This window comes from Callospermophilus lateralis, chromosome 4, assembly GCF_048772815.1.
Source record: "Callospermophilus lateralis isolate mCalLat2 chromosome 4, mCalLat2.hap1, whole genome shotgun sequence".
Taxonomy (NCBI): Eukaryota; Metazoa; Chordata; class Mammalia; order Rodentia; family Sciuridae; genus Callospermophilus; species Callospermophilus lateralis.
In genome coordinates, this window is record NC_135308.1 from 121,538,314 (window position 1) to 121,565,312 (window position 26,999).

The 26,999-nt window shown below is 33.8% G+C and overlaps 1 protein-coding gene across 5 annotated transcripts in view; it reads left to right on the forward strand.

Moving 5' to 3' along the window:
* The first annotated feature begins 393 nt into the window (after positions 1-393).
* Positions 394-26,999, forward strand: part of Cnot2 (CCR4-NOT transcription complex subunit 2) — a 101,304-nt gene continuing 74,698 nt past the window's right edge. For 2 of the 5 annotated variants that reach the window (XM_076854857.2, XM_076854856.1), the window contains exon 1: positions 395-512. Coding sequence is in view for 2 of the 5 variants with exons in the window: in XM_076854856.1 (XP_076710971.1) it covers positions 508-512 (5 nt within the window). In the remaining 3 variants the exon portion in view is untranslated. Of the gene's footprint in view, positions 513-810; positions 1,422-26,999 lie in introns of those variants that run through there. The other 3 variants (XM_076854859.1, XM_076854861.1, XM_076854858.1) reach the window with 3 other exon arrangements.

Sequence of the window (26,999 nt, forward strand, 5' to 3'; positions counted from 1 at the left end):
GGTGCGAGGGCGCCGGTCTCGAAGCGGACGTGGGGCGGCGGGGAACAGGACACAAACACAAACACAAACACGCTCAGCGTCCCCCAGGTGGGCGGACCGACGCCACCTCACCATTCCCCGCCCCTGGACCCCGCGGCCCCCTTCGGACCCAAGGCCGGAACCCAGTGCGAAGCAACCTGGCTTTAGGAGCAAGGCAGCTGCCGCAGAAGCTCCGCTCACTGTAACGGCCGCGGAGCGACAAGCCTTTCAGTCAGTAGGTAGGAGACACCGTAGAGTCTCGATGTGGGCGGTGGGGGAGTGAAGCGTTTCTCCTCTTCCTCTCACAAGCGCGCAGGAAGCAGCTTACCCACCCCCAACCCTGTCACAGCTCCCACCTTCCGCCGCCGCCGCCTTGAGGGAAGTCGGAGCGACGGGGGTCACGGCGGGGGTCAGAGGGTAAAGGTCTTGCTCCCAGCAGCCTCCGCGGTGGATACGTCGCCATCTTGGATCCGCGGGACAAGAAAATTCATGCGGTGAGTTTTTGGCAAATTTTCGGAAGTCTGGCAGCGGGGCGCGCGGCGGGGGCGGCGGATTCGGGGCCCCCGCAAGGCGGGGGAATGCCTCGGGGCCGGCCCTGTCGCACTCGGGGTCCGCGGGTAGCGTCCCGGCCCGCCGCTTCCCGTTGCTTTTGTCTCGGCTCCAATCGAGAGAGGGAGAGCGGAGCGGGCGGGGAGGGGGGGTGGCGGCGGTGGAGGGAGGGAGGGGGTGTGTATGGGGGGTGGTGGACGGGACGTAAAGCGTCGCTGTACTCGGGCCGCTGCAGCGCCGGCTCCAGATCCTAGGCCCAGTCCCGTCCGCGGGCGGCCGGGCTTTTCCCGGACTCCGCTCCCCCGGGCTCCCGCCAGCGCGGAGGAGCGGCTGCCGCCGCGCTGCTTCCTGGGGTGAAAAGAGAAGGTGGCAGCGCCGGCAGCCGAGGAGCCCTGGCCCGCTTTGGTCGGCTTTGCCACCTTCCCAGCAGCTGCTGGTCCCTGGTTCTTCACATTCTCTCAATTCACGCACATCATCCGCCACTTGTGTGTGTTTTTGTTTGTGTATGTAAGTGTAAGATGGGGGACACTGGACTGGTTAACGGGCCTCAGGAGCTTCCAGGCCCTGGGATACCGAAGGCCGTGCATGGTGGAGGCAGGAGGAGTGCAACTGTGATGCTGCTTCTGCCACCGCACCCGGAGGTTGAAGCTTCCGTGGTATAGTAGAGACCGAGTCCTGATGGTCCTGGGGAGGCGGAGGAACCCGAGACGCTGTTTTTGTTTGTGAAGTTGCAAGCCCTAATGTTTTTACTTCCGCCGGGGCCTCTCCACTCTTTGCTTTTAGGTCTTAAACTTTAAAGTGTAATGGAAGAAATAAATCGGATTAAGAGAAGCCCTTCCTGATTCTTAGTTGAGGTACTGTTGTATGTCTAGAAAAAGCTTCTAACTTTTGGTAACTATGGCCCTTAGCGAAAACGAATAAGTTTTCTTTTGTTAAAGCATTTTTAAAATTTGCATTTATTCTGGGCGCTGTGAGTACGCTATCGTCCCCACAAAAGTCTTACATACGGGTACCACTGACTTCGGAAGGCACCTTAACATCAACTTCCTGCTAGTCCTAGTAGGCAGCTTCACTTTTCAACATCCAAAGACCACAAGTGCACCATATTTTCTTTCATTTTCGTTAAACTCTTGGTCAGAGGATCTTACTCCTTTATTTATTGTCTGGACAGTTCTTAATAATTAAGTACTCTAAAAAAATTTTTGGCATAATAGTTGAAAGTACTGTACTGATCACATAGAAAGCCATACTTGAATTTAAATGTTAAAAGTGGAACACATTTCCTGTCATGCTTGATAGTAAGAATTTTTAGAGCTCAAGAATCATAGGTGCCATTGTCCATTTGCTTGAAATAACATAAGTGGAGATTATTAATAAAGATTGGACTGGGGTGGCATAGAAATTTGAAAGTATCTATTTACATACCCAGCTGTACATTGAGTTTGTGAATACTGGGTATATTTGACAGCAGTTCTTTGCCAAATGTCAATAAATTGATATCTTACAATTTGGGGAGGTAACTTTATCCCAGGTTTAAAGGGCTTATTAAGAATCTCAGTAGACTGAAATGATTAAATGTACATTCAAATGCTTACATGTCCATCTACATTCAGGTCTTGTTTCATTGAAATGTTTCTTAAATGAACTAGTAGACCGAGATCCTTAGTAAACCCTGTATATTACACTACTCTTTGGTTTGCAGTTGTTTTGTAATACTAAATCTAAAGGAAAAGAAATACAAAATAAACTGAAAAAAGAAAAAAATCCTCTAAAATTCCTTCTACTCTATCCACTTCTTTCTTGACTTTGCAAGACCTCACTTAATTTAAAATAGTACTTCCCCCCTTTTATCTAAAGATTTGGATTGTAGGGCTTCCTGCTAATACCTTGAGTGGGAAAATGAGGGCAAAGTGCATATTTGAATGATTTATACCATCTTCATTTGAGAAGTACCTGATCTTAAATATAAAATAAAGAATTCCAAATGATATACCTCCCTAAAAGAACTAATTTTTTTTTTTGCTTTATTATTTTGGATGTTTCATTTACTTTTTGATTTTTCAGAGGTGCTTTATAGTTAAAACGTGAAAGTTCTCTTTATTCAAAAATTAGTAAGTACTTCAGATTTATGAGTAGATTTCGTTGGGAATAGTTCCAACCCAGTACTTTTGGTATTTGTCTCTTTAGAAGATACTGGTGTTAAAAGTACTTAAACTATGAAAAATACCACTAAAAAATTTTTCACATCCCACCAGAAGTTATAGTTTTACCTTTTTTAGAGACAAATTGGCTTTATAAAATTGTCTGATAATGCGGAAGAGTTTTAAAAAGTACTTCATATGTAAATATTGTGAGTAGACATTCATAAGCTAGTAAATGTAATTTTAGTTTACAATTTAATTTTTTCTTCAGTGATAATATTTTTTAACTAAAGTTTTTGTTAAGATCACATATTTAAAAATAAATTCTGGATCTTATATGCTTCTTTAAATAAACATTTGAGGACAACTTAATGTGAATAGTGATACAGTCTGTGGAAAAGATACTTTTAAATATTTACAGTTTTCTTTGTTACCTGGACCCCTAGTGGACTTATTAAAACAAAGAAGCAGAAGTTATCAGATAGAGCAGTTTTGGGGGCAGAGTTAATCTGAGTTCTACTGTAATGTTTGAATAGAATTACATACAATACTTATCAAGATATCTAGTACTATGATAGGAGTCATTCTGGTCCTTGAGACAGGTGATTGTTCTTCCTTATCAAGGATGATTTCTACCTATAATATTTAAAGGAATTGAATTATGACATATACTAGATGTGTTGAAAAGAGCTTTGCTAAAATTGATGTTGTAGACAATTTGCCTTTGTAAAAAAAGTAGAAGAAAAATTAACTTTTACCTGAGCTTTATTTATTAAGCCCCTTTTCAATTTAAGTAATATATAATTTTTCTTGGTTTTCTGTTTGTCATGGTGTGATTTCTACTTTAACTCATCACAATTATTTCTCATGCTGATAAGGCATATTCATTTGTATACTATTAAGACTGACCTGGAAGTGAAATTCTTACTATTTTCTGATAGCTTGTTTTCTGAACTTTAGATGCAGATCTCTTGGCATGTCACTTAGGGGATATGCTGCATTATGAAATAAGAAAATGCTTTACCTTATTTTTTGGCTAAGAGCTCATAGCTTATACAAGAGGAAATGCACAACAGTAAGTTAGGAAAAATTTTCTTTCCTGGACACTCTTTAATATTTTGTCTGTTCTTAGACTCAGGATCTAAATTCATTTATATATAGTTAGGTGTTTCATTTATATTTGCCATTTACTCTGAAATTTCCTTTTTCTTTTCATTCGTGTGTGTGTGTGTGTGTGTGTGTGTATGTATGCATTTGTGTTGGGGGTTAACTGTCACTTCTGTTGCTTCATAAACTTATTTAAAATTCTTCTCTGATATCACTTTCTTCATGGAATTTTTCTTGACTCCCAGAATTCTCATGCTATGTTGCATTTTATTCTTCAGACTTCCATTATCATATGTGTCACATTGTTTTGTAATTGGTTCTCTCTCCTTACCTTCCAGTGAAACATCCACTGGACTATGAGCATCTGAGGGGTAGGGCTCTGTTTTGTTTGTATTTGTATTTCTGGTGCTTTCTATACTGCATAGTACTTGGTAGGTTCTCCATAAACATGTCTTAATTGGAACTGTTTTGCCAGATTGTCTTTTGACACTTAATACTGACAGAGTGTTCATTTTCCAAGCCACAAACCAGAAGCAGCAAGTTTGAAAAGATGGGGAGAAAGATGTCCTGTATTCCTTTACTGTCTTGAATCCTTTCTTATATTTGCTTAATTATCTATGATAAAATAAGTGACTAGCTTCTTACAGAAATGTGTAGTCTGTATGGAACTAAGAAAATAATGTTAGGAATTGAGTGATTAAGGTCATGTTTTGCTTTTGACTGTATTTCTTTTTTTTTAAATTTTAATATTTACTTACTGGCAGACACAACATGTTTGTTTGTATGTGGTACTGAGGATCGAACCTGGGCCGCACACATGGCAGGCAAGCGAGCTACCGAGCTGCTGCTTGAGCCACATCCCCCTTGACTGTATTTCTTACAGTAATTTATATGGCTACAATCATTAGTTGAAGAAGATACTTTGTATTTGTATTTATAAGGTAATACATATTTACCCCTAAATGGGGAGTTCCTGTTAGATTTGGGCTTTCTGAAGTTAAGATTCTGTGCCCCTCCCCCCTTTCCTGCTAATACCTGGTCCAATACTTAGTGCAAAGTAGAAGTTCTCAGTTTGAAAACCATTGTTCTTATGAAATTGGGTGAGAAGGTTTCATGTATACTTATCAGAGATGCAAGATACAAAAAGTTCTGAAAACTGATCTTTTTGTTTGTTTGTTTTTTAAACATCGTAAATTTCAATTGGAATTATTTCTCTTAACCTAATTAGTATTATATTATCCCTCTTACTATAGTTTTCTAGCAGCTTAATATAGATATGTTAGTGTGTTTGATTACAGTTGCTGCCTAGACCACTTGGGGGATGTGATGCTACATGTGATATATTTTTTTACTTTTCTTTCTAAAATCTTAAAGATTATAATTTTGAGAAATTTCTGGCCATAAGGGTTTGGATAAGAGATTGTGAGCCACCTTTTGTTTGTTTTAGAGTTGTAGATATCAAAACAGGATAAATGACTTATTTAGTTGAGATGCTAATGTTTGGCTTATAATTTTAGAAATCTTTTCTTATATATTACTTGCCTATATATTTTCCAGGGACTTTTTGAATGACAATGTTTTTTTAAAAAGAGAATTTGATCTGGTACTCAGGCTACTAATCCTTTCTCTGCTTTTTCTGAATGGAAACTAAATGTCTTATGGGAAACTAAATCTTCATTTAGTAAATAAAATAAGCAAGAGAAAAGTACTGTGGCCTGGCAATTTAGGTAGCAATAAATTGACTTGATTTTTGTCCAAACATATTGATACACCATTTTCCCACTTATATATTCAGAAGTTAAAAACAACTCCATTGTGAGTCAGCATCTGGACAAAATGTAATGATTGATTATGTAAGATGGCGTATTTGGTAGAGGAACATTTATTGGGTTTTATGACATATCTGACAGGAATGTACTTTTGTGTTACTTTTACATTGTAAGGTATAGTGCTTATCGTGCTTATAAATTTCATAGTTTTCTGTTTGTAAGAGTCTTTCATATATAAGTAAAATAATAATATTCATTAAGTTTACCATACCAATTCAAAAGATCTGGATTCCTTTGGCCTTACTGTGGTTAGTATTTTAAAAATGCTTTACAACTTGTAAAGTACTTCCACATACATTATTTCAATTTTATATGGTTGTGGTTTTGATGTTAACTTTTAAAATAAATTTAACATTAACAATTACAAAGAATAGTCAGGATACTTAGATCAGTATAAAAATTAGAAGTTGGGAATTATGAAGACCGTTTTCACCTAACTCAAAAGTCGACTTTATTTATTTTAGTACCCTCTATAGAGAAAATGATAAGATTAAGTTAGTGTAAGTGGAAGGTTTGCTTTTTGAAACTTGATCATCTTGCAGATAATTGATAGAGAAATTTGAAAGAGAAGTAGCAGTAGGAAAGTTGTTTCAAACATGATTCTTAACAATACCCAACAGCTGTTCATTTTTTAAAAAATTCTAAACATTCATTTAGAAACACTCAAAACTTAGAAGAATACTATGAGAATAGGTAATAATACATTATATGATGTCGATGCCACATTTTGCATATTTCCTTATTGCACAGTTACTCTGTGAGGCAATCGTGCTTAAGTAGATATGCCTTGAGCTTTCCCTTGATTTAGTAGTATACAAAATAGTACTTTTGGGATGTAGTTTTTGTGGTTTCTGCATGAGTGAGCATGTCTGGACAGAAAAATAAGAGTCATAAAATGTTCTAATCTGTGCAGTTTTATGAGAAATTCTAGGTGTATTCTTAGACATGTCAGCCTAAACTTTGAGGTCTACAGCAAAACCAATTAACCAGGCAGTAGAGCTAGCAATCTCAAAGTGTTTTAAAATTTAATCTATAATGCACTTTTGTGTATGTTCCAAAATATATGCGTATGTTTAAAACAATTGTAATCATATGCTTCTGGGATTTTGTGAAGCACATATTTGTGAATTGCTGGATTCAGTGATCTCTAAAGTTACTGTCAACCCTAAAATTCTGTGTTTTTTATATTAATTTTTTAATTTATATATCATAGTGGAGTGCATTACAATTCTTATTACACATAGAGAGCACAAATTTTTCATACCTCCGGTTATATACAAAATATATTCACACTAGTTCATGTCTTCATACGTGTACTTTGGATGATACTGTTCATCACATTCCACCATTATTTCTAACCCCAAGTCCCTTCCCTTCCCCTCCCACCCCACTGCCCTATCTAGAGTTAGTCTATTCCTCCCATGCTCCCACTCCCTATCCCACTACGAACAGCCTCCTTATATCAAAGAAAATATTTGGCATTTGGGTTTTTGGGATTGGCTAACTTCACTTAGCATTATCTTTTCTAACTCTATTCATTTACCTGCAAATGCCATGTTTTATTCTCTTTTATTGCTGAGTAATATTCCATTGTGTATATATGCCACATTTTTATTTTTTATCCATTCATCTATGAAGGGCATCTAGGTTGGTTCCTCAATTTAGCTATTGTGAATTGTGCTGCTGTAAACATTGATGTGGCTGTGTCCCTGTAGTATGCTGTTTTTAAGTCCTTTGGGTATAGACGGAGGAGAGAGATAGCTGGGTCAAATGGTGGTTCCATTCCCAATTTTCCAATGAATCTCCATACTGCTTTCCATATTGACGGCACCAATTTGCAGTCCCACCAGCAGTGTATGAGTGTACCTTTTTCCCCCACATCCTTGCCAACTCTTATTGTTGTTTGTAGTCATAATAGCTGCTGTTCTGACTGGAGTGAGATGAAATCTTAGAGTAGTTTTGAAATTCTGTGTTTTTAAAGTGTTTATAAGACTTCTTTCTGCAGATGCAAGATTTGTAGAATTTACTTGATGTTGGTTTGGATAGAAATTGTTTTAAACTTTAGGTTCTACTGGTTAGATGTTAGCACTCTAGATATTTTCAACTAAATCCTTTAGTGTTTGGGTGTTCTGTGTTAGAAATTATTTTTAGATTCTGTAAATATGGTGGTGGTCAATAGAAGTTTTCATCTTCATCAAACTAATATTCTGTTGGGGAGTAAATACTTTTAGGTAGTCATAACCAGTGAAGAAAATAAAGGTGGTTAAAAGTAACAGCAGTTGACTAGTTTTGAAGAACAGATTATTTTAACTAGAGTGTTGAGAGAAGACTGCTGTGAAGGGGCCATTTGAGCAGAAACCAAAAAAGGAGAAAGCCATGCAAAAATCTTTGAGTGAATGGTTTACCAGGCAGAAGAAATAGAAGGCTCTGAAGTAGGATCAAGTTTTGTGGTTTTGAAGATACCAAGATATTTTATAAACATTTTCTTAGTGCTTTCTGCATGAATGGGGTAAACACTGAAGTGAGGGAAGAGACAAATAAGATGTAATCCATTTAACTGCTGAAAATTTTATGGTGGATCCTATAGTTACCCATGTCATTGTCTTTTTTTTTTTTTTTTTTTTTGAATACTAGGGATCCAACCCAGAGCTTCAGTTGTTGGAGGCAAGAGCTCTACTATTAGCCTTTAATAAATTTTATCGGGATCTCAAGGAAGAAGGAATTATTTTTCATTAAGTGAGCTTAAAAGTGTTTTCTAGCTCTGATGGAATTCAGGGTTTGTATACATTAGTGGAAAATGACATAAGAGAACAAATTTAAAATTTTCATCAATTTGTGTTTCCCTAAAATAATGAATGATTTTAGGAAGTTTTAGTTTTCAATTTTAAATACTTATTAGAAATCAGTTCATATTGTTTTTTATATTTAATCAGATTACCTTGTATAGTTCAATAAATGTTAACTACGAGCTGTGCACCATTATACGTGTCCTGCATATTTCTCAAGCTTTTAAGTTTTGGTGGTGCGTGCTGTAGAAATGCACTAGACTAGAGCAATCTTATTTTAAGGAATTAATGAATTGGTTCCAGGAGATAGTGCTTGAACTAGATTTCAAGTTTACTATATGGAAGCGGCAGTTCATCAGCAATGTATTTGTCGGGAGGATATGCTGGATTTAGAAAATGGCAAGGTAATTCTTCATCAATCTTGATGCGGTTCTGGGATCTCATAGTTGAAGGAGTAAAATAGCTGCAGTATGAGAGATCTTTATTTTACGTTGGCTTTTTAGAGTCACTACCAATTTTTTAAATGGCTTTTTAAAAACAGTAATGATCAGATTTGTGATTCAGAGGAAATTTTTATAATTACAAGCTTGATGGTCTATTATATGCCACAAAGTTTTAAAGAATTGTTTTGTCTCCATTAGACAAATAAATATTTTGTATTCATAGATTTTTTTATTCTTGTTTAATTATAACTTCAAAACTCTGTAATGTGTACCATCTGGAAAACTTGTTTGTGATACATATATACTAATGCCAATAGTTGGAAGTTTTGACATTAATAGATGAAATTTGATATGTAAGTTTTGAGGCAGGGGGCCGGGGTTATGGCTCAGTGGTAGAGTGCTCTCCTCCAACATGCAAGGCCCTGGGTTCAATCCTCAGCACCACATATAAGTAAATAAAATGAAGTTATTAAAAAAAAAGTTTTGAGGCAGGCAAAATTTGAATGTTGTTATTTGACATAATTTGTAGGAATGATATTTAACATTACTTGGATAAATCAGAATAATACCAACAAAATTTATAGTGAAAAAAAATCACTCATAGAAGCTGATACTCTTATGTTCTTAGACATGCCTTTTTTCCCATTTCTGTGATACATGTGTTTTTAGATGAAAATATTATACCCAACAGTTATGCATTGATGTTAGATTGCCAGCATTGTTTAATTCTGACGTGCAGAAACACCCTAGATGAATGTTCTGGATAAAAAGAATTGATTCCCTATGAATGTAGTTTGAATTATTACTTTGATAGTATACATTATATACCATTTTATAATGGCAAAAGTTAATGTTTTTACCATGGTGATTTGGAGCTACCCAAGTTGTCTACTTGTCTATTTAGTTCATTTTTGACTGAATAAAATAGAACTGATTATAACTATCTTCTATTAAGCACAGTTAAATTGTGCTGAAATTTTACATAATTTTGCCTAAAAGTCTGAACGGCTGGCCAACCTGAATTTAAATAACTGTTTTGCTTTTAATTAGCTGTGTGACTTATCCTCCCTAAACTTCAGCTTTCTCGTTTGAAAAATGTGGATCAATAACAATATTTACTTCAGAGTTGACATATAAGGACTAAAGGTTCTTTTTGTTTTGTTTTTGTTTTTTGGAGTGGGAAATGTTACATTAAAGAAAAGCTTCTGAGGCATTTGAGAACTAGCTACTGTTTGCACTGTGCTCTATTATGTATCAAATTTGTAAATGTAAACAAGAATACAGTCTTGCTTTTCCAGTCTAGACATGCTTTTCCTACCAGAAATTTTGTTTAAATGGTGTCTGTGATGTATTGTGTGTAGTATTTGGATAATAAATCTTAGCATTGCTCTACCTGTAGCACTTGGCACAGAATAGGGGACATTATAGATTATAGGCATATAATAATTTGTTAAATGGTATCTAATTGATCTGCCATTTACAGTCTGAATAATGTGGAGTTATTTGTAGTAATTTTCTTAGTGCCTGTTTTCATTTATTTTTCTTTTGTACTGGAGATTGAATGCAGGGGCACTTTACCAGTGTGTCCCCAGTTCTTTTTATTTTGAGACAGGGTCTTGCTAAGTTGCTAAGGCTAGCCTAGAACTTGCGACTCTCTTGCCTCAGCCTACCGAGTCTCTGGGATTATAGGCATGTGCCACTGCACCTGACTCTATCTCTATTTTTTTTGCCTTAAAATGAATAAAATATTTTTTCTTGGATGTGTTTAATGTCTTAAATTTTGATTCTGTAAAACTCATAACAGTATGTTTTTAACAGTGTTGGTTCTTACCCTTTGATTTGAGCAAATATTTCCAAAATTCTGGAAATTTAGGGGAAATACTTGACATAGTACCTAAAAAATAAGCGTATCTTAAAATATTTTTAATTTTAATTTGTTATATATGACAACAGAATGCATTACAATTCATATTACACATATGGAGCACAATTTTTCCTATCTCTGGTTGTACACAAAGTAGAGTACTTAGGTAATGATGACCATCAAGTTCTACCTTCTTTCCTACCTGTATGTCCCCTCCCTTCCCTTCCCTCCCCTTTTCCCTTTGCCCTATCTAGAATTAATTTAATATTCCTCCTGCCCTTGCGTGCAGCATATTATGGATCAGCATCCTTAAATCAGAGAAATCATTTGGCATTTGTTTTTTGGGGATTGGCTAAATTTCACTTATTTTTTGAAAGTTGAAAAAATCTGCCATCTATTACCTTTGAAAGTATGCTGATTTTTAATGGAGAAATAACATTATTTTGTGAACATTCCACATGGATCCAGAAGATGGAATCTAGTCTGGGCCTTAGAAACTTTTCGTTATGTGCTTAAACAAATCAATTAATATTGAAGAACTTTGTCTTTTAAAAAATAATTTATGCCTCCCAGAGTAGCTGATGACAATTAAAGATAATTGAAAGCGAAGTATTTGGCCAACTGTAAAGCATGTTGAAAGGGTTTTAGTAGCTATTTCTGATTACTGGTTGTAACTAGTTAAGATGAATCTAGTTAAATATGTGATATTATCTTGTGATGATGTTACATTCATGAGATTTCTCCTTTATGCAGTTCAGTTTAATGAAATATCTGGCTTATTAGACTTTAGGACAGGGGAATTGAGAGATTATTGGAGTGGGCAAAAAACATTCTATGTTCATCATAGCAGGCCATTTAATATAGTACTTGATAATTTTGCATGCTGAAGTCCTGAGTCTTTCTGTTTGCAGTTATATATAGTAGGAAGCCTGCTTCATACAGTTCATTCATAGATAAGGGTGAAGATCATGGATATTTTGGGGGTTATTTTTATTATTTCTTGTAACTATTTGCATTTGCATACTTTATCATGGTTAGTCAAGTATATTTTTTGTAAGTAGGCTTATCTTTTAAAAATCCATTTGTAACTGAACATAGAGAACATCAGTGTAATAGTTTGAAACTACTATATATTCTTTGCATATATAATGTTTGAAAAACTTAAGTCTCCCCCTCCCCCCTTAAATCTGTAAGCTCTCTTATTTGAGGACTGAGCCTTTTTTGAGGGGTGTACTGTGGATTGAACTCAGGGGCACGCAACCACTGAGCCACATCCCTAGCCCTTTTTAGTATTTTATTTAGAGAGAGGGGCTCACTGAGTTGCTTAGTGACTCACTGTTTTTGAGGCTGACTTTGAACTCATGATCCTCTTGCCTCAGCCTCCTGAGCCACTGGGGTTATAGTTGTGCACCACAGAGTCTGGCTAGTGATGAGTCTTTTGAAGCATTAAAAGTAAATACCATATAAGGAAAGCAGAATAGCACTAAGTAGCTGCAATAGCAAAGTGAGGAAAGTGAATCAGACTAATGAATGTAGAAAATGATGGCTGTGCATTGAAGGAAAAGCACAGCTTATACTGTCATTCTTGTAAAACCTAGTTATTTTTAAGTGCTTATTGTGTTTGCTGATTGATTATTTAATCTTCTTAGTTATAAAACGCTACTTTCAAGTAAAATACTTTTTTTGTTCTAATAACATTAAAACTCTATAGTAACTCACTCTGCCACCTCAGAGTAGAGCCTCATTTTTTTTTCATAGTAACCAAGGCAAATAATTAAAAATCAAACGATTCATCTAAAATTTATTTATATAAAAACCTACAGGGCTGGGGTTGTAGCTCAGTGGTAGAGCACTCTCCTAGCACATGGGAGGCACTGGGTTCTATCCTCAGCATCACGTAAAAATAAATAAATAAAGGTATTGTCCCATCTATAACTAAAAAAAAATTTAAAAACTACAGATCCTTGACAAAATATGCCTGTTCATAATTAATAATTTAATAATTAATTTAATAAGCTTAATGATTTAAATTTAATAATAATTTTATAATTATTGTCAGGCAAAACAGCATGCTCAGGCATCTTATTCAGTTATGTCCATAATGTGTATTATTCTAAGAAAAAGATAAATTAGCACATTTTAGAAAAGTTTTCAAAATCAAAATCTCTTTGTTTATTTGTGGAAATTAGAGTAACTAGAGAGTTTATTCTTCAGAACAGTCTATATCCCAAGGTAAAATATTGATAAGGCCTTTCTTTGTAATTGTATATGCCAGCATTGAACAAATAATATCTGTGCTAAACTATCAAGACATAACAAAGGTATATGTTTGCTTTTCTGTTAGCTTTAACAGTATTTCAGAAATGATTTATCTTTATTTCTGATTTATCAGTTGTCTCAAGAAAAAAATGATATAAGTTTCTTGATTTCTAAAACCTTATTCAAATTGATAATTTGAAAAGTTTTTAGACACTGGGGCATCTTCAACCTAGGGAATTCTGAAATGAAGTTTTTTGTTTTTTTTTTAAAGGGAAGACTCTTGTACAGAAATGATTAGTGTTATAACTTAGCTATTTTAGTATTTTGGATTCCTCTGTGTGTGTGTAGGTATATATATACACATATATTTGCTTATGTAGCAGCATGCTAAAGAAGCACTACTGTTAATATATTGGTTTTAAAATTTTTAATATGATGTAAAAAATGTGAGGGAATTACTATGGTAAAAAGTAATAGTAATGGTATGCGTTTAATATAAGAAGGGTAGTAAGTAAAAATTAGGAAAAAAAGAAAAATTACTTCCAAGCCTGCAACCTCGAAAACTGTTAGCTAGGACAAACATTATTTGTCACTTTGTGTGTGTGCGCGTGCATATCTTGTCTGTTTCTATTTGTAAGTACTACAGCCTCTTTGTTTTGCTTCCTGATTATTAAATAATACATGGTGTGGAAACTTAGAAAATGAAGGAAAGTATAAAAAAGAGGAGACATCTAGAGACATCTATCGTTTACATTTTTGTAATAGAGAAATTGAGATAAACTCATTTGTAATATTTATCCCAAACAAGACTCTTAATGGCCAAAGCATTACTGATTTAATGATTTCTTATTGTTGAATATTTTATTTTATTTTTATTTTCAGTTTCGTAAATAGCACTCTGATGAACATGTGGCTGAATTTTAGTTTGTATGTTTGAATTTTTTTAAAGAAAGCATTCCTGTAAGTTTAATGTAATTTTGATGTACATGAATTCTGAAGTTAAGTAGCTCCAATGCTTAACAAATTTTTGTGTCCTTAGTCAAATTACTTTTCAAGCTTTAATGCCCTCTCTTATAAGAGTAAACATAATAATGGTACTTACTTCATGGGTTAGAAGGAGTAAATGACAATATATAGTATAGCATTTGGCATAACTTATGTACTGTAGGACCCATCTCAGAGAAGGCTTTCCCTAACTAACATTAAGTAAATCCTGTTCTCCATAGCATCTAAGGTTGAATATCCTTTATTCAGAATTCTGGGAAGTAGAAGTGTTTGAGATTTTTTTCATTTTGGAATATTTATATAGACTTTACCAATTGAGTATCCCCAACCTGAGCAATATGGAATCTAAAATGCTTAAATTTGAACTTTTTTGAATGTTATGTTGGCACTAAAAAAAGTTTTGTATATGATTATTTCAGATTTTGGATTTTTATATTAGAGATGGTTAACTTGTACTGTAATTAGTCATTTAAAAGTTTGTCTTGCATTCTACCACTGGGTCATGAGTGGGGACTAAAGTAATGTTGTTTACTGATGTGTATTTGAAACCTCACACAGCCTGACAAATGACTATTTATCAAATATGAAAAGCTGTTTTTCAAAGCTTTTAATAGTTTATTAGACCAAAGCTGTGCTGATTTATATCCTTATTCTGTGAATTGTCTGTTTTTCACTCTGTTGTCAGTGATACTTAATATAGTTGTGTACTAACATTGTTCTATATTTTAAAGGTATAAAAGATATTTTTAAAAATGTGAGTTTTTAAAATTTTTCTAAAGATTGAACTCTTTGTATTGTGTGATGACTTATATTTTATGTGTTTTCTGTTTATTTTCTTCATTCTCACTGATAAGAATAGAGTTAAAACTAATATGGGTTATATAATTCTGTCTGGTCCCTTGACAGGCATTATTCCATACTTCTTGGTGTGGGGGAGGAATAAATATGATATGAAATTAATACAAACACAGTTATTTTTCCACAATTGATCACCAAGTGGTTTAAACAGGATAAACTTAATGTAGGAATTTAAGAGAATTTTTGACTACTTTATTGTATCAACACAAAATGTAGTGAAGATAGGAAGTGTTAAAATTAGATTGTACTTTCATTTAAGCTTATGCTGTTTGGAGGGCTTGAAAATCTGAAAATAGTAATTTGCTCTGTGGGGTAGGCAAAGTGTGTACTGCATTAGATGCTTTGTGTTACTAATTTATTTGTTCATTAGACAGATATTTGACTCTTATATGTCAGGCCCTGTTCTAGAGAATACAACAATATATAAAAAAAATTGGTATGGCAGAAGGTAGTAAGGATGTGGAGAAAAAGACTAGGAGTATGGATTACATATGGGATGCAGATTTACATAGACTGGTCAGAAAAGTTCTTCCTCTGAAGGTGAACGGGTGAGCAATCCTGTGCATAATAGAAGAAAAGGATTTCAGGAAATGACAACAAAGAGCAAATACCCTGGAGAGGTAGTCTTGGTGTTTTATGATTGAAAAATTGCAAGGAAGTTTGTGTGGCTGCAGTGTAGCAGGAAAGAGAGACAATGGTAGATGGTTACAGAAAAGGTGGGGGACCAGGGCAAATGAGGAAAAAATGTTGCTGAACCACCATAAAGACTAACTTTTACTTGGGATAAAATGATCTCATAGATCCTTTTTACATGTTATATAAAATTAGCTGAATTCTTTTCATTTTACAGTTGAATAGAGGTTCTGTTGGGTAACAAGTATAGAAACTTCTCTACTTAGAATGAGTTAAATATCTCAAGTTGAAAGTGCATTTAATACACAAACTACTGTAACAACATGGTTTACCAACACAATATTTTATACATTGCTGTGCTTCCTTGCTGCCAACAATATTGTACCACATGCTCCTAGCTCGGGAAAAGATCAAAATTCAAAGTTTGAATCATATTTTCTACTGAATGTAGATAGCTTTGGTGCTATCATGATATAAAAAAAATCTTTCTGTGGAACTAGCTCTTTAAGTTGGGAAGCAAGATATAATGCAGTTAGATTATAACAGTCCATATGTGATGTAAATTCTTTGCAGAGAAATTAGTAAATAAACTTTAGATGGCTGAATTAAATATAAATACTAAGAGGATCAAGCAATTTGGACCAAGAAAGCTAGTGCTGCTACTGATTTCTGTCAAACGTTATAATTTTTTTAAAGCACGTTAATATGCTACTTAAAAGTTTTAGGAAAACTTTTTTTTTTTTAAGTTGTTGAGGGACCTTTGTTTTATTCTTTATTTATATTAGAGTCTGAGAATCGAACTTAGTGTCTCATTTGTGAGGCAAGCACTCTTCTACTGAGCCATGACCCCAGCCTTAGAAAGACTTCTTTAAATTTAAATGTATCTCTTGTTAATAGAGTTTCTCAGGACAGGGTCCATTATTTTCCATTTTAATGCCCATAGGAACTACTGTCATTTTTATATTTATTATGTTTTAATAAATATAAAAATGTTTTTACAGTATTACAAGGCACCTATTTAAGTGTCCTTTTTTGTGAGTTTTGACAAATTTACACACTTGTATGACCATTACTGATTCAGATTCAGAATATTCCCATCACCTCTGAAGTTTCATTGATGATGGTGGTCATCGTGATTGTCCAAGCAACCCTTGACTGACTTGTCAGTATAGTTTATTTATTTTTTTTTAAGAGAGTCAACCAAATGGAAATGTAGAGAGTGTATTTTGTCTGATTTCTTTTGCTACATAATTTTAAAATTAGTATTGCATGTAACATTCATTCACTTCTTTTGGATAGTGTTTTTTTTTTTTTTTCTTTTTTTTCTAGTATTTTACTAACTGGTACCTGAAATGTTTATGGGATGAATGCATTGGTACTGTAATATTCTTAGTTTTTATGAGGAAGATGCTACAACTTTTTCTAAGTTTTGTATGCTGCTAGGCTTAAATTTGTGTATAGATTATCTGACGGATATGTTAATAATGAAAAATGTGCAATGTTTAAAAGTGTAATGTTTGTTCACACTGTCCCTTCCCCTATTGATTTATCTTGGAACTCTTTGTTTAACATGAATTGAATGTAAATGTGAAGATTTATTTCTGGATTCTCAATTCTATGTAACTGATGTGTTTATTCTTATGCCTGTATGATTATAGACTGCAAGTTTGAAAATAGAAAACGATAATCCTCCTAGGACCTTTTTTCTTTTTCAAGATTGTTTGGATTAGTCTGTGTCCGTCTAATTTCCATTTGAGTTTTAGGATTATCTTGTTGATTTCTGCAAAGAGGCCAGGTGAAATTCTGATAGGGATTGTGTTCAATCAGTAGATTAGTGTTGAGTATACTGCCATCTTAAAGTGTTCTGATCTATGAAACTTGGATAGCTTTGTATTTATATAGCTCTTTAATTTCTTTCCAGAAATGCTTTGTAGTTTTCAGAGTAGAAATTATATACTTCTTTTGATAAACTTATGCTTAAGTGTTTAAATCTCTTTGGTGGTTTGGAAATAGAATTGTTTTCTTAATTTAGTTTTTGGATTGTTCATTGTTGCTTGGAGATGCAATTAATTCTAGCATATTGATTTTTTACCCTGTAATCTTCCTGAACTTTTTCGTTTACATATTGCAAAATTTGTTGCTATATTGTCATTATAGAATCTAAACTATTATTAAACTGCTGTAAAATCTAGACATTTTTAGTGTCTTCCTTAGGATTTTCTACGTATGTGATCACCTCATCTAGATAGTTTCACTTCTTGTTTAGTTTAGATGTTTTCTATTTTATTTTCTTGCCTAATTATTCTAGTTAGAATCTTCAGTACAGTGTCGAATAGAAGTGATAAGAGTGAACAGACTTTTTCCTGATCTTAGAAGGAAAGTATCCAACCTTTCACCATTAATTATGATATTACTTTTTAAAAAAAAAAAGCCTTTTTATAGAATATCTTTTATCAGTTTGAAAAAGTTTCCTTCTGTTTTGCTGTTTTTATCATAAAGGCATGTTGGAGTTTTTCAAATACTTTTTCTGCATAATTCAAGATGTGAATTTTGTCTTATGAATGTAGTATATTGCATTTTTGATTTTTGTATATTGAACAACTTTCATATTCCTGGGATAAATCTTATGTAGATAAGATGTGTAATCCCTTTTATGTGTTGCTGAATATAATTAGCATTTTGTTGGGGATTTTTATGTCTAATTCCATAAGAGATTCCATAAGAGATATTGGTTTTTGTGATGTGATTAGATTTGTGATGTCTTTGTTATCTAGGTAAAAATGCTCTCAGAGATTGAATTAGGAAGTATTCCAGGTATTTCGGTGTTTTGGAACAGTTTATAAACTAGTGATAACTAATTTCTTTTTTTAATTGTTTAGTAGAATTCATCTAGGCCTGGCCTGGGCTTTTTTTTTTTTTTTTTTTTTTTTTGTATAATTTGTCTTTTTCAACAGTAAACTTAACATTTTTTTCTTTTTTGCTCTTCTGTTCCCATTTTACCTACTCCTGTTCTCATCTTTATTATCTCCTCATTGCTTTTGGTTTAGTTTGTTCATCTTTTTCTAGTTAATAAGGTAGAAGTTTAGATAATTAATTCTTTTAATGTAGGCATTTACTACTGTAACTATCCCTCCAAACTTTGCTTTCAATGTATTACATAAGGTTTGGGTATATTTTATTTTCAAGTTCATTCCTAAACTAGAAATTTATTGTGTGTGTATGTATGTGTTTTTAACCCTGTGGCTATTTAGAAGGATGATTTTTATTTATCTATAACAATGGAATGCATGACAATTCATATTACACATATAGAGCACAAATTTTTCATATCTCTGGTTGTATACAAAGTATATTCACACCAATTTGTATCTTCATACATGTACTTTGGATAATGACGTCCATCACATTTCATCATCATTTCTAACCCCATGCCCCCTCCCTTCCCCTCCCACCCACCCTTTGCCCTATCTCCTATTTCTAATTTCATTCCCTTGTCTTTGGGGAACTTACTGTTATTCTGGAAAATGTTCCATTAGCTCTTGAAGAATGTGTTTTGCTGTTCCTTGGCTAGTCTATAAACATCTGTCAGATCTTGTTGTTTCATACTGCTTTCAATTATCTGTTGGCTTGTTGATCTGTTTAGTTGTTGTACTTCCCCATCTTATGGGGGGCGGCGGGAGCATTGAGCCTGCCTGGCATGCCAGGCAAGCACTCTACCACAGAGCTGTATCCAACACCTTTTCTTTTTATTTTGGTATAGGGTCTTGCCAAGGCTGGCCTTAAACTTGAGATTCTCCAGCCTCAGCTTCCAGAGTTACTGGGATCACAACTTGCAGTATCACCTGGCCACAACTGTTATTGAAATGGGTTATTATTAAAATCTCACAACCACTTTTTTTTTTTTTTTTTTTTTAAGTATAGGGAATTGAATCCAGGGCACTTTGCCCTGAGCTACATGCCTAGTTCTTCTTCTTCTTCTTCTCTCTCTCTCTCTCTTTTTTTTTTTATTTTAATTTTTTCTTTTTTTTGAGACAGTGTCTTGTTAAATTACCCAGGCTGTGTGAGCCTCCCTAGACCTGGGATTATAGGTATGCTATACTGAGCCCCAATCTCCCAACTATTACTATTGAATTGGCTCTTTTTCTTTTCAGTTCTGTGAGTTGATTTGATGAATGTTTATTTAATCTGGTAATAATAGAGTCCCTCCAGCTTTCTTATGTTTTTTTTCATGATATACATTTTTCTGTGCTTTTATTTTTCTATTTTTATTTTAAAAGATATATACTTTGGTCAGCATTTTTCTTTTTTCAGTCTGACATTCTCTACAATTCTGTAGAGAATTGTTTACATTCAGGGTTTACATTTAGAGTTGTATAAATTGAATAGCTGTCTGTCATTTTGTTGCATTTTTATGTATCTCTTTTTAGGTTCTGAGCTTTATTTATTACTTTCTTTTATATCAAGAGGTTTTTATACTGTAACAGTTAAATTCTTTTAGTGATACTCCCATAGTATTATTTTGTATTACTTTCTTACTTGGTGCCCTAGGGTCCATCTTAACCTTATTAGAATCTACTTTGAAATTGTACTAACAACTCCAGTCAGATTAAAAAAAAAAATCTTACTTTTATAAAACTATTTTTTTTATCCAGTTTGGTTCTACAGTTAGGCAGCTATATATTACAAACCCAACAATGAATTAGTATTGTTATTGCTTTACACAATTTCATGTTATTTAAAGGAATTGAGAAAATAAAGGAGAGCAAATATGTATTTATAGAATTTGTGATATTAACTTTCTTTTCTGGTTCAGATAAACAGTATGTTTGTAAGATCTGCTAGCTATTGATTCTCTGTGTCAATAAACTGTGACTCTACTTGACAAAATTGATTCATTATTAAAATTTCAATGAAGAAAATCGTAGAGAAAATTACTGAAGGAGGGAAAAAATAGTTCTTGAAAGATTGTTCTAAAGAAATACAGTAAATAAAATATTTAATAAACTGAGTTTAATTTGTCTTTTGAAAGATAGTTGCACAGGATATAAAATTCCTCCTGGATGATTTTTTTTCCTTTGAACACTTTTTAAAAAATCTTTTTGTTTAATTTTTAGTTATACATGACAGCAGAATGCAATTCACAGTACACAAATAGAGCACAATTTTTCATTTCTTTGATTGTACACAAACTAGAGTCACACCATTCATGTCGTCATACATATACTTAGGGTAATGCTGTCCATCTCATTCCACCATCTTTCCTATCCCCATGGCCCCTCCCTTCTACTCCCTCCCCTTTGCCCTGTCCAAAGTTCCTCCATTCTTCCCATGCCCCTTCTTTTGAATATTTATAATATATTATCCCACAGTTTTCTGGTCATCATTGACGAGAAATCAGTTGTTAATCTTACTGTCCCTTGTGTATGACGTCATTTTTATTGCTTTCAAGAGTTTTTGTCATTAGCTTTCAACATATTTTCCTGTGATGTTTCTGGGCATGAATCCTTCTTGGAGTTACTTTGAGTTATTTGGATATTAAGATCTTCTTAAAGATAATTTGTTTGATGAGATATAGTCATTGTATCTTCCTTTATTTTTTAAGCATGGTTTTCTTAAATTAGTGAACATACTTATAATGACTGCTTCAAAGTCTTCATTAAGTCTGACATCTAGGTCTTCATACAGGTAATTTCTATTGCCTGCTTCTTTTCTCCTTTGTATTACTCTCTTTTATTTCTTTGTATGTCATAATTTATGTGTGTCAGGGAACTGAGCATTTTATATAATACATTGAAGCATCTCTGGACACTGATTCCCTCCTGAATTTTTTTGTTTGTTTGTTTAGAACATTGCTTGTTTAAAATGTTTGAAACAGTTTAATGAAATTTTATATCCCCTATAGTGTATGAAATACCTAATGTGCCACATCAGAGGGTGCAGCTTTGGACATGGGCATATTTATCTTGGAATGATTTTAGTGATTTTAAAAGGGCTCTCTATGTCCTTTCACTTGTATCTCTATTAAGCTCTCTGCTACTGTTGGTATTATCCCTAGGTGTTCCTCTCCAGTAATATTTCTGTTGATTGGTCTATTGTTTTGGGTCATAAATTGTTTCACAATCTGATTGAAATAAATTTTGTGCCCTTTGAGAGTATATGTGTATATACATTATATACACAAGATATGTAATAAATATTATAATATTTTGTGATTATATAATTGTATCACATTAATGTGTTACATATTGCATATGTAACATATTAACATTATATCTATTTATATGCCAGTCTTTAATGTTTATTCTGAACCTAAGAGGGTTCTTCTTAGCTTCCTAGCTGTCTCTTAACCTAGTTCTTTTAGTAAACTAACTGACCTGTGGTTTAGCTTTTTGTTTCCTTTTCCTTTTAGTCATTTATCACCATATTCACATTTTTGAGATTGCTCTTAGGTTTGAACTTCGCTATACTCTGTTCGGATACAGTCATTTCTTTGAGGAGAGTTTCAGAATCTCTACTTTTAATGTTCTCTGAAGCAGAATCTCTGAGCCTCTGCCCTGGGTAAGGTAGTAACCTCTGGAGTGTGGGACTTGCTTTCCCTTGTGTGGAACCTTCATTATATTATGCATCATATGGAGATGGGTTGAAGGCAAATGGGGCATCAGTTATTCTAGGCCTTTCATGTTTAGAGTAGAGCCGGTGTTTAAAGGCTGGTGAAGGAAGGTAGGGGAAGGATATAAGAAATTCTGTTGTTCTTCCTGTCTTGGGGGGTGGGAGAGTACCATAACCCTTAAAAGGGAAGTGAAAAGAAAGTGTCTGCTTTCTCCATCTATCCTGAGTAGAGTTTCCATTATGTTAGCTCGTGGTAGTAGGGAGAAAGCAGTGTGGCTTACGTGTACATAGGTTCTTATTATTCTTATTGAGATTCAGTAGATTGTCTTAAATAATTTTTTATTTACTGTATTTCTAAAGAACTGTGTTTTTTAAGAACTGTGTTTTTTCCCCTCCTCCAGTAGTTTTATCTTTGTTTTTTTTTTCATTGAATTTTTAATAGTGAATCAACTTTGTCTTGCCTTGAACAAATCTTACTTGTTCATAGGACACTTTCGTGAATTTGATAAGCAAATATTTTGTTGAGGATATTTGCTTATATGTTCAACAGAAATATCAGTCTTTTAGGGTTTTCATTGTTGTAATGTCTTTGGTTTGGGTGTCAGGCTAATGCTAGCCTTATAAAAGTGAATTTATTCCCTCATTCTATTTTCTGGAAGACATTGTATCTTCTTTAAATATATTACTTATTAAATATTTGTTAGAATTCCCTGATGAAACTACTTGGGTCTAGACGTTTTTCAGCAGATTCAGTTGTTCAGTAGATATGACAGCCCCTCCCCCCCTTCTCTGAGTAAGTTTTGGTAGTATGAAGTTTTTAAGGAATAGGTCCATTTCATCTTATTTGTACAGAGTTTTTCTGGTAATACTTTATTAACCTTTTATTGCCTGTAGTTCTGTAGTCTTATATTTTCTCTGTTATTCTCAATATTGATAGTTTCTGACTTGTCAGTTTGCCTAAGAGATGCATTGTTTTTTTGTTTGTTTTTTTTTTTTTTAAGAACTAGATCTTTTTTTTTTTCTTCCCAGCCTCCCTCCCCCTTTCTGGTGATAATGATTTTTTGCCCTCTTCGTTATTTTCTTTGCTGTGGTCTGTTTTGCCCTTCTTTTTCAAAGTGTAAGCTTAGATGGTTGACTTAAGATCTTTTCAAATATGAACACTTAAAATTATAAATTTTTCCTTGGGCATTGCTTTAGCATCATTCCACAATTTTTGTTTTATATTTATTTTTGATTAGTTTAAATATTTTACAATTTGCAGTGATTCCATGGTATATGGATTATTTTAGAGAACATTTTTTATATAAATTTGTTCTTTTATTTAGATTTATTGTTAAAAATGACCTAAGTTGTGATTCACTTTGGCAAATGTTTTATTTTCCCTTTTAAAGAATTTTGAAGCTATTATTATTGTTATGGTGTTCTATGAATGTCAGATCTAGTTTGTTCATGGTCTTCTATTTTTCTGTACCTTTGCCGACTTTTATTAATTTGGTCTATTGTTACTTTTAATTTAAAAAGAGTATTGAAATTTTCAAGTGTATTGATGGATTTGTCAGTTTCTCCTTTCTGGTTTACCAGTTTTTGATACATTTATTTTGAAGCTCTGTTTTTAGGCCCATTTTGGAGTATCTTCTTGGTGAATTGTCCTTTTTATCATTATTTAATATTTTCTTCATCTATGGTGATTTTTCTTTTATCGTCCTGAAGTGTACTTATTCACCTATTAATGTGACCACACTAGCTTTCCTTTATATTTGTTTTTCAAGGATATGTTTTTCGAAGTCTGTTTATTAGCCTATTATTATTATATTTAAAGTGTGTTGCATGTAGTTAACATACTCTTTTTTAAAAGCCACTTTGACAGTGTCCTTTTTAATATAATTTAATATAAAGATCATATATAATATAATTATGATATTTAATATAATTGTTAATTATATATAATACCATTATTGATAAATTTGGATTTAGGTAAAAAGTGTAATATATAAATTTTCTATTGCCTTTGCTTTTTTTTGACTTTGATTCTTTCCTGCCATCATTAGTTGTCATCGGTCTTGGCGGCCTCCTCCTCCACCTCCTCCTTTTATTACTGGACTATTTTTAGTTTTTCATTAAAATTTATCTATTTGGTTTTTAGTATGTTTCTTTGGCTAATTTTTTTTTTAAGAGATTGTTTAAGGAATTACATGCTTAACTTTTCAGAATTGCTTATTGCATTACTTGCTTAGGTCTCCTGTAATAAATTGCCCCAAACTGGATGACTTAAAATAACAAAAATTGATTCACAGTTTTGAAGCATAGAAACCTGGAATTAAAACTGTCTCCAGGACCATACTTCCTTTAAAGACTTTAGGGAAGAATTTTTCCTTGCCTCTTTCTTGCAGCTTCTAGTGGTTGCCGCCATCTTTGGCATTCCTTGGCTTAAATTCTGCATCTCTGGTTTTGGACTCCATCTTTACTTAGTCTCCTGTCCCTTTCTGGATTCAAATCTCTTTCTCCTTTCTTTTATAAAGACACCGATGGATTTAGGATTCCAAAATCCAGTATGACCTTGTCTTTGATTGCAAAGTTACCCTGTTGCCAAATAAGGTTGCATTCAGAGGTCCTGGGAGTTGGGTCTTAGATTCTCTTTGGGTATACAGCTCATCCCGCTGTTCTTTTATTAGTTCAAGTGGAATGTGAAAACCTTGTCATCATGCAGTTCCTTTTACTTCTCTTTATGTTCTAATTGTGATCTGCATATTTCAGATACTACTACAAATATTTCAAATACTACTCCAAATACATGGTAGGGTAATTTTTGCTTTAACTATCATGCCTATTCTTAAAAAAGAGGAAAACAGTAGTCTGCCATAGGGATTGGCAGGGAAACTCTCTGGAAGCCAAATCCAGCCTGCTTTTATAAGTAAAGTTTTATTGGAATGCATCCCATTTATGGTACTTATGTAAGGTCTGTGGTTGCTTTTGCACTACAGTACAGAATTGATTAATTATAACAGAGCCTGGCCTAAAGCCTAAAATATTTACTGTCTGGCTGATCCATTATAACATAGTTTGCAAACTCTTATTCTATATATTTGCCATTTTTGTTGTTTTTCTTTAATTCTTGAAATTCTAAGTTTCCTACTAGGATTATTAATCTTTTGTCCAAATAACCTGTTTTGTTTAATACATCTGTTTATGATGAATTATGTTTGTTAATCTGAAAATGTCTTTATATCAGCTTAATTTTTGAAGGATACCTTTGATCTATATAGTGTTCTGGCAGCTACCCTCACTAGAATGATTCACTAACTCTCCCTTTTGCTACAGTCCCCTCTACTTTCTGATGATACTGATTGCCACTTGATATTTAGTATTGAGCCTATATGATTGTATTTCTTATTATAGCATCAAGAACAAAGTAAAAATTTCACTCTACTTTTGTCTCTATACTGAGAAAATAGATCAAGAAATGTGTGTTCAAGAAAAGTATTAGCATTCAGAATATTTCATCATACTCACTATGCAAAAAGGGTCTTATCTCTTTTTTCTGACTAGTCTTTAAACATCAGAGTTGACATCTCATGCTTTTTAACATATTAAGCCATTGTGTTTTTTTTCAAATCAGCTTTTTTCTTATATCTTTTATTTCTTTCCCAAATAACTTTTGAGATGAATTTTCAGCTTAATTTTTGCACTGACTTGCTGGTTTTTTTTTTTTTTTTTTTTTGTACTGGGGATTGAACTCAGGGGCTCAGGGGGCACTCAACCCCTGAGCCACACCCCCAGTCCTATTTTGTATTTTATTTAGAGACAGGGTCTTACCGAGTTGCTTAGTGCTTCGCTTTTGCTGGCTTTGAACTCTCAGTCCTCCTGCCTCAGCCTCCCGAGATGATGGGATTACAGATGTGTGCCTGCTCTGACTTGCTTTTTTTTTTTTTTTCCAGCCAAGTCACATTAAAGGTGGTGTACCCCTAGATTTGGAGCTAGAGATCCTATATTCTGTTTTCCCTGGCTCTGTCTCTGGTTGTTTATGCAAGAGCTTTTATAGGGCACTCCTACCAAATTATAATATCTTTAAAACAAGGTATTTCAACCAAACTCTGAGGCTTATTTCGGCTCTTAGAAGGCTGTGTGTCTACATTACTCTCTGCCAACAACATAATCTATGCGTTGTTACTTTAATCCAGAGGTTCTTAACTTTTTTGTTCCAGGAACTTTAATAGCTCTTTGAAGCATCTGCAACTTTTCTCTGGATGATATTTTATAGATGCAAAACTAAATATACATGCTTATGTAGACCCTGATTATATTGGAATAGAGTTTTTAAAATATTGATTGAATAAAGAAACTCAGTGCCATGCATATTAACACAATATAGTGGAAGGTAGTAATTTTTAGACTGTTAATGAGTATAAATGATAACTTGAGATTTGCAGTAACTAGAAGAATTATGAAAATATATATGGTTTCAAGTAGTAACAAGTGTCACAGAAGCTGCTACCTAATATCACTAGGGCTTATTGCCTGCATTTTTAATAAGGAAATATTAAATTTCAGAGGGTTAGTAAAATAAAGATGAAGTTTCTCCCCTCCCCCCTTTCATAAATTAGTTACTGGTAAGGGGTAGGGCAACCGTATTGGATTAGATTGATCATTTACTCTTGTATCGTGGGAAAAGTTGAATATATGAACAACCATGATAGTTACAAAGTAAAAGGGCTCATCAAGGAATCAATCAGGAGTATCTGCTTTAGTGAGACAACTATTAAAAAACTGGAAAACATTTGTGAAAGTTTATAATGATTGTACTATTTAAGCATCTTTAAACAAAATTGAAACAGGAAATATTAAGTGGTATGGTTTACACAAAAAAAGGTGTAATTCAATTATTTTGCCTAAACTCTAAA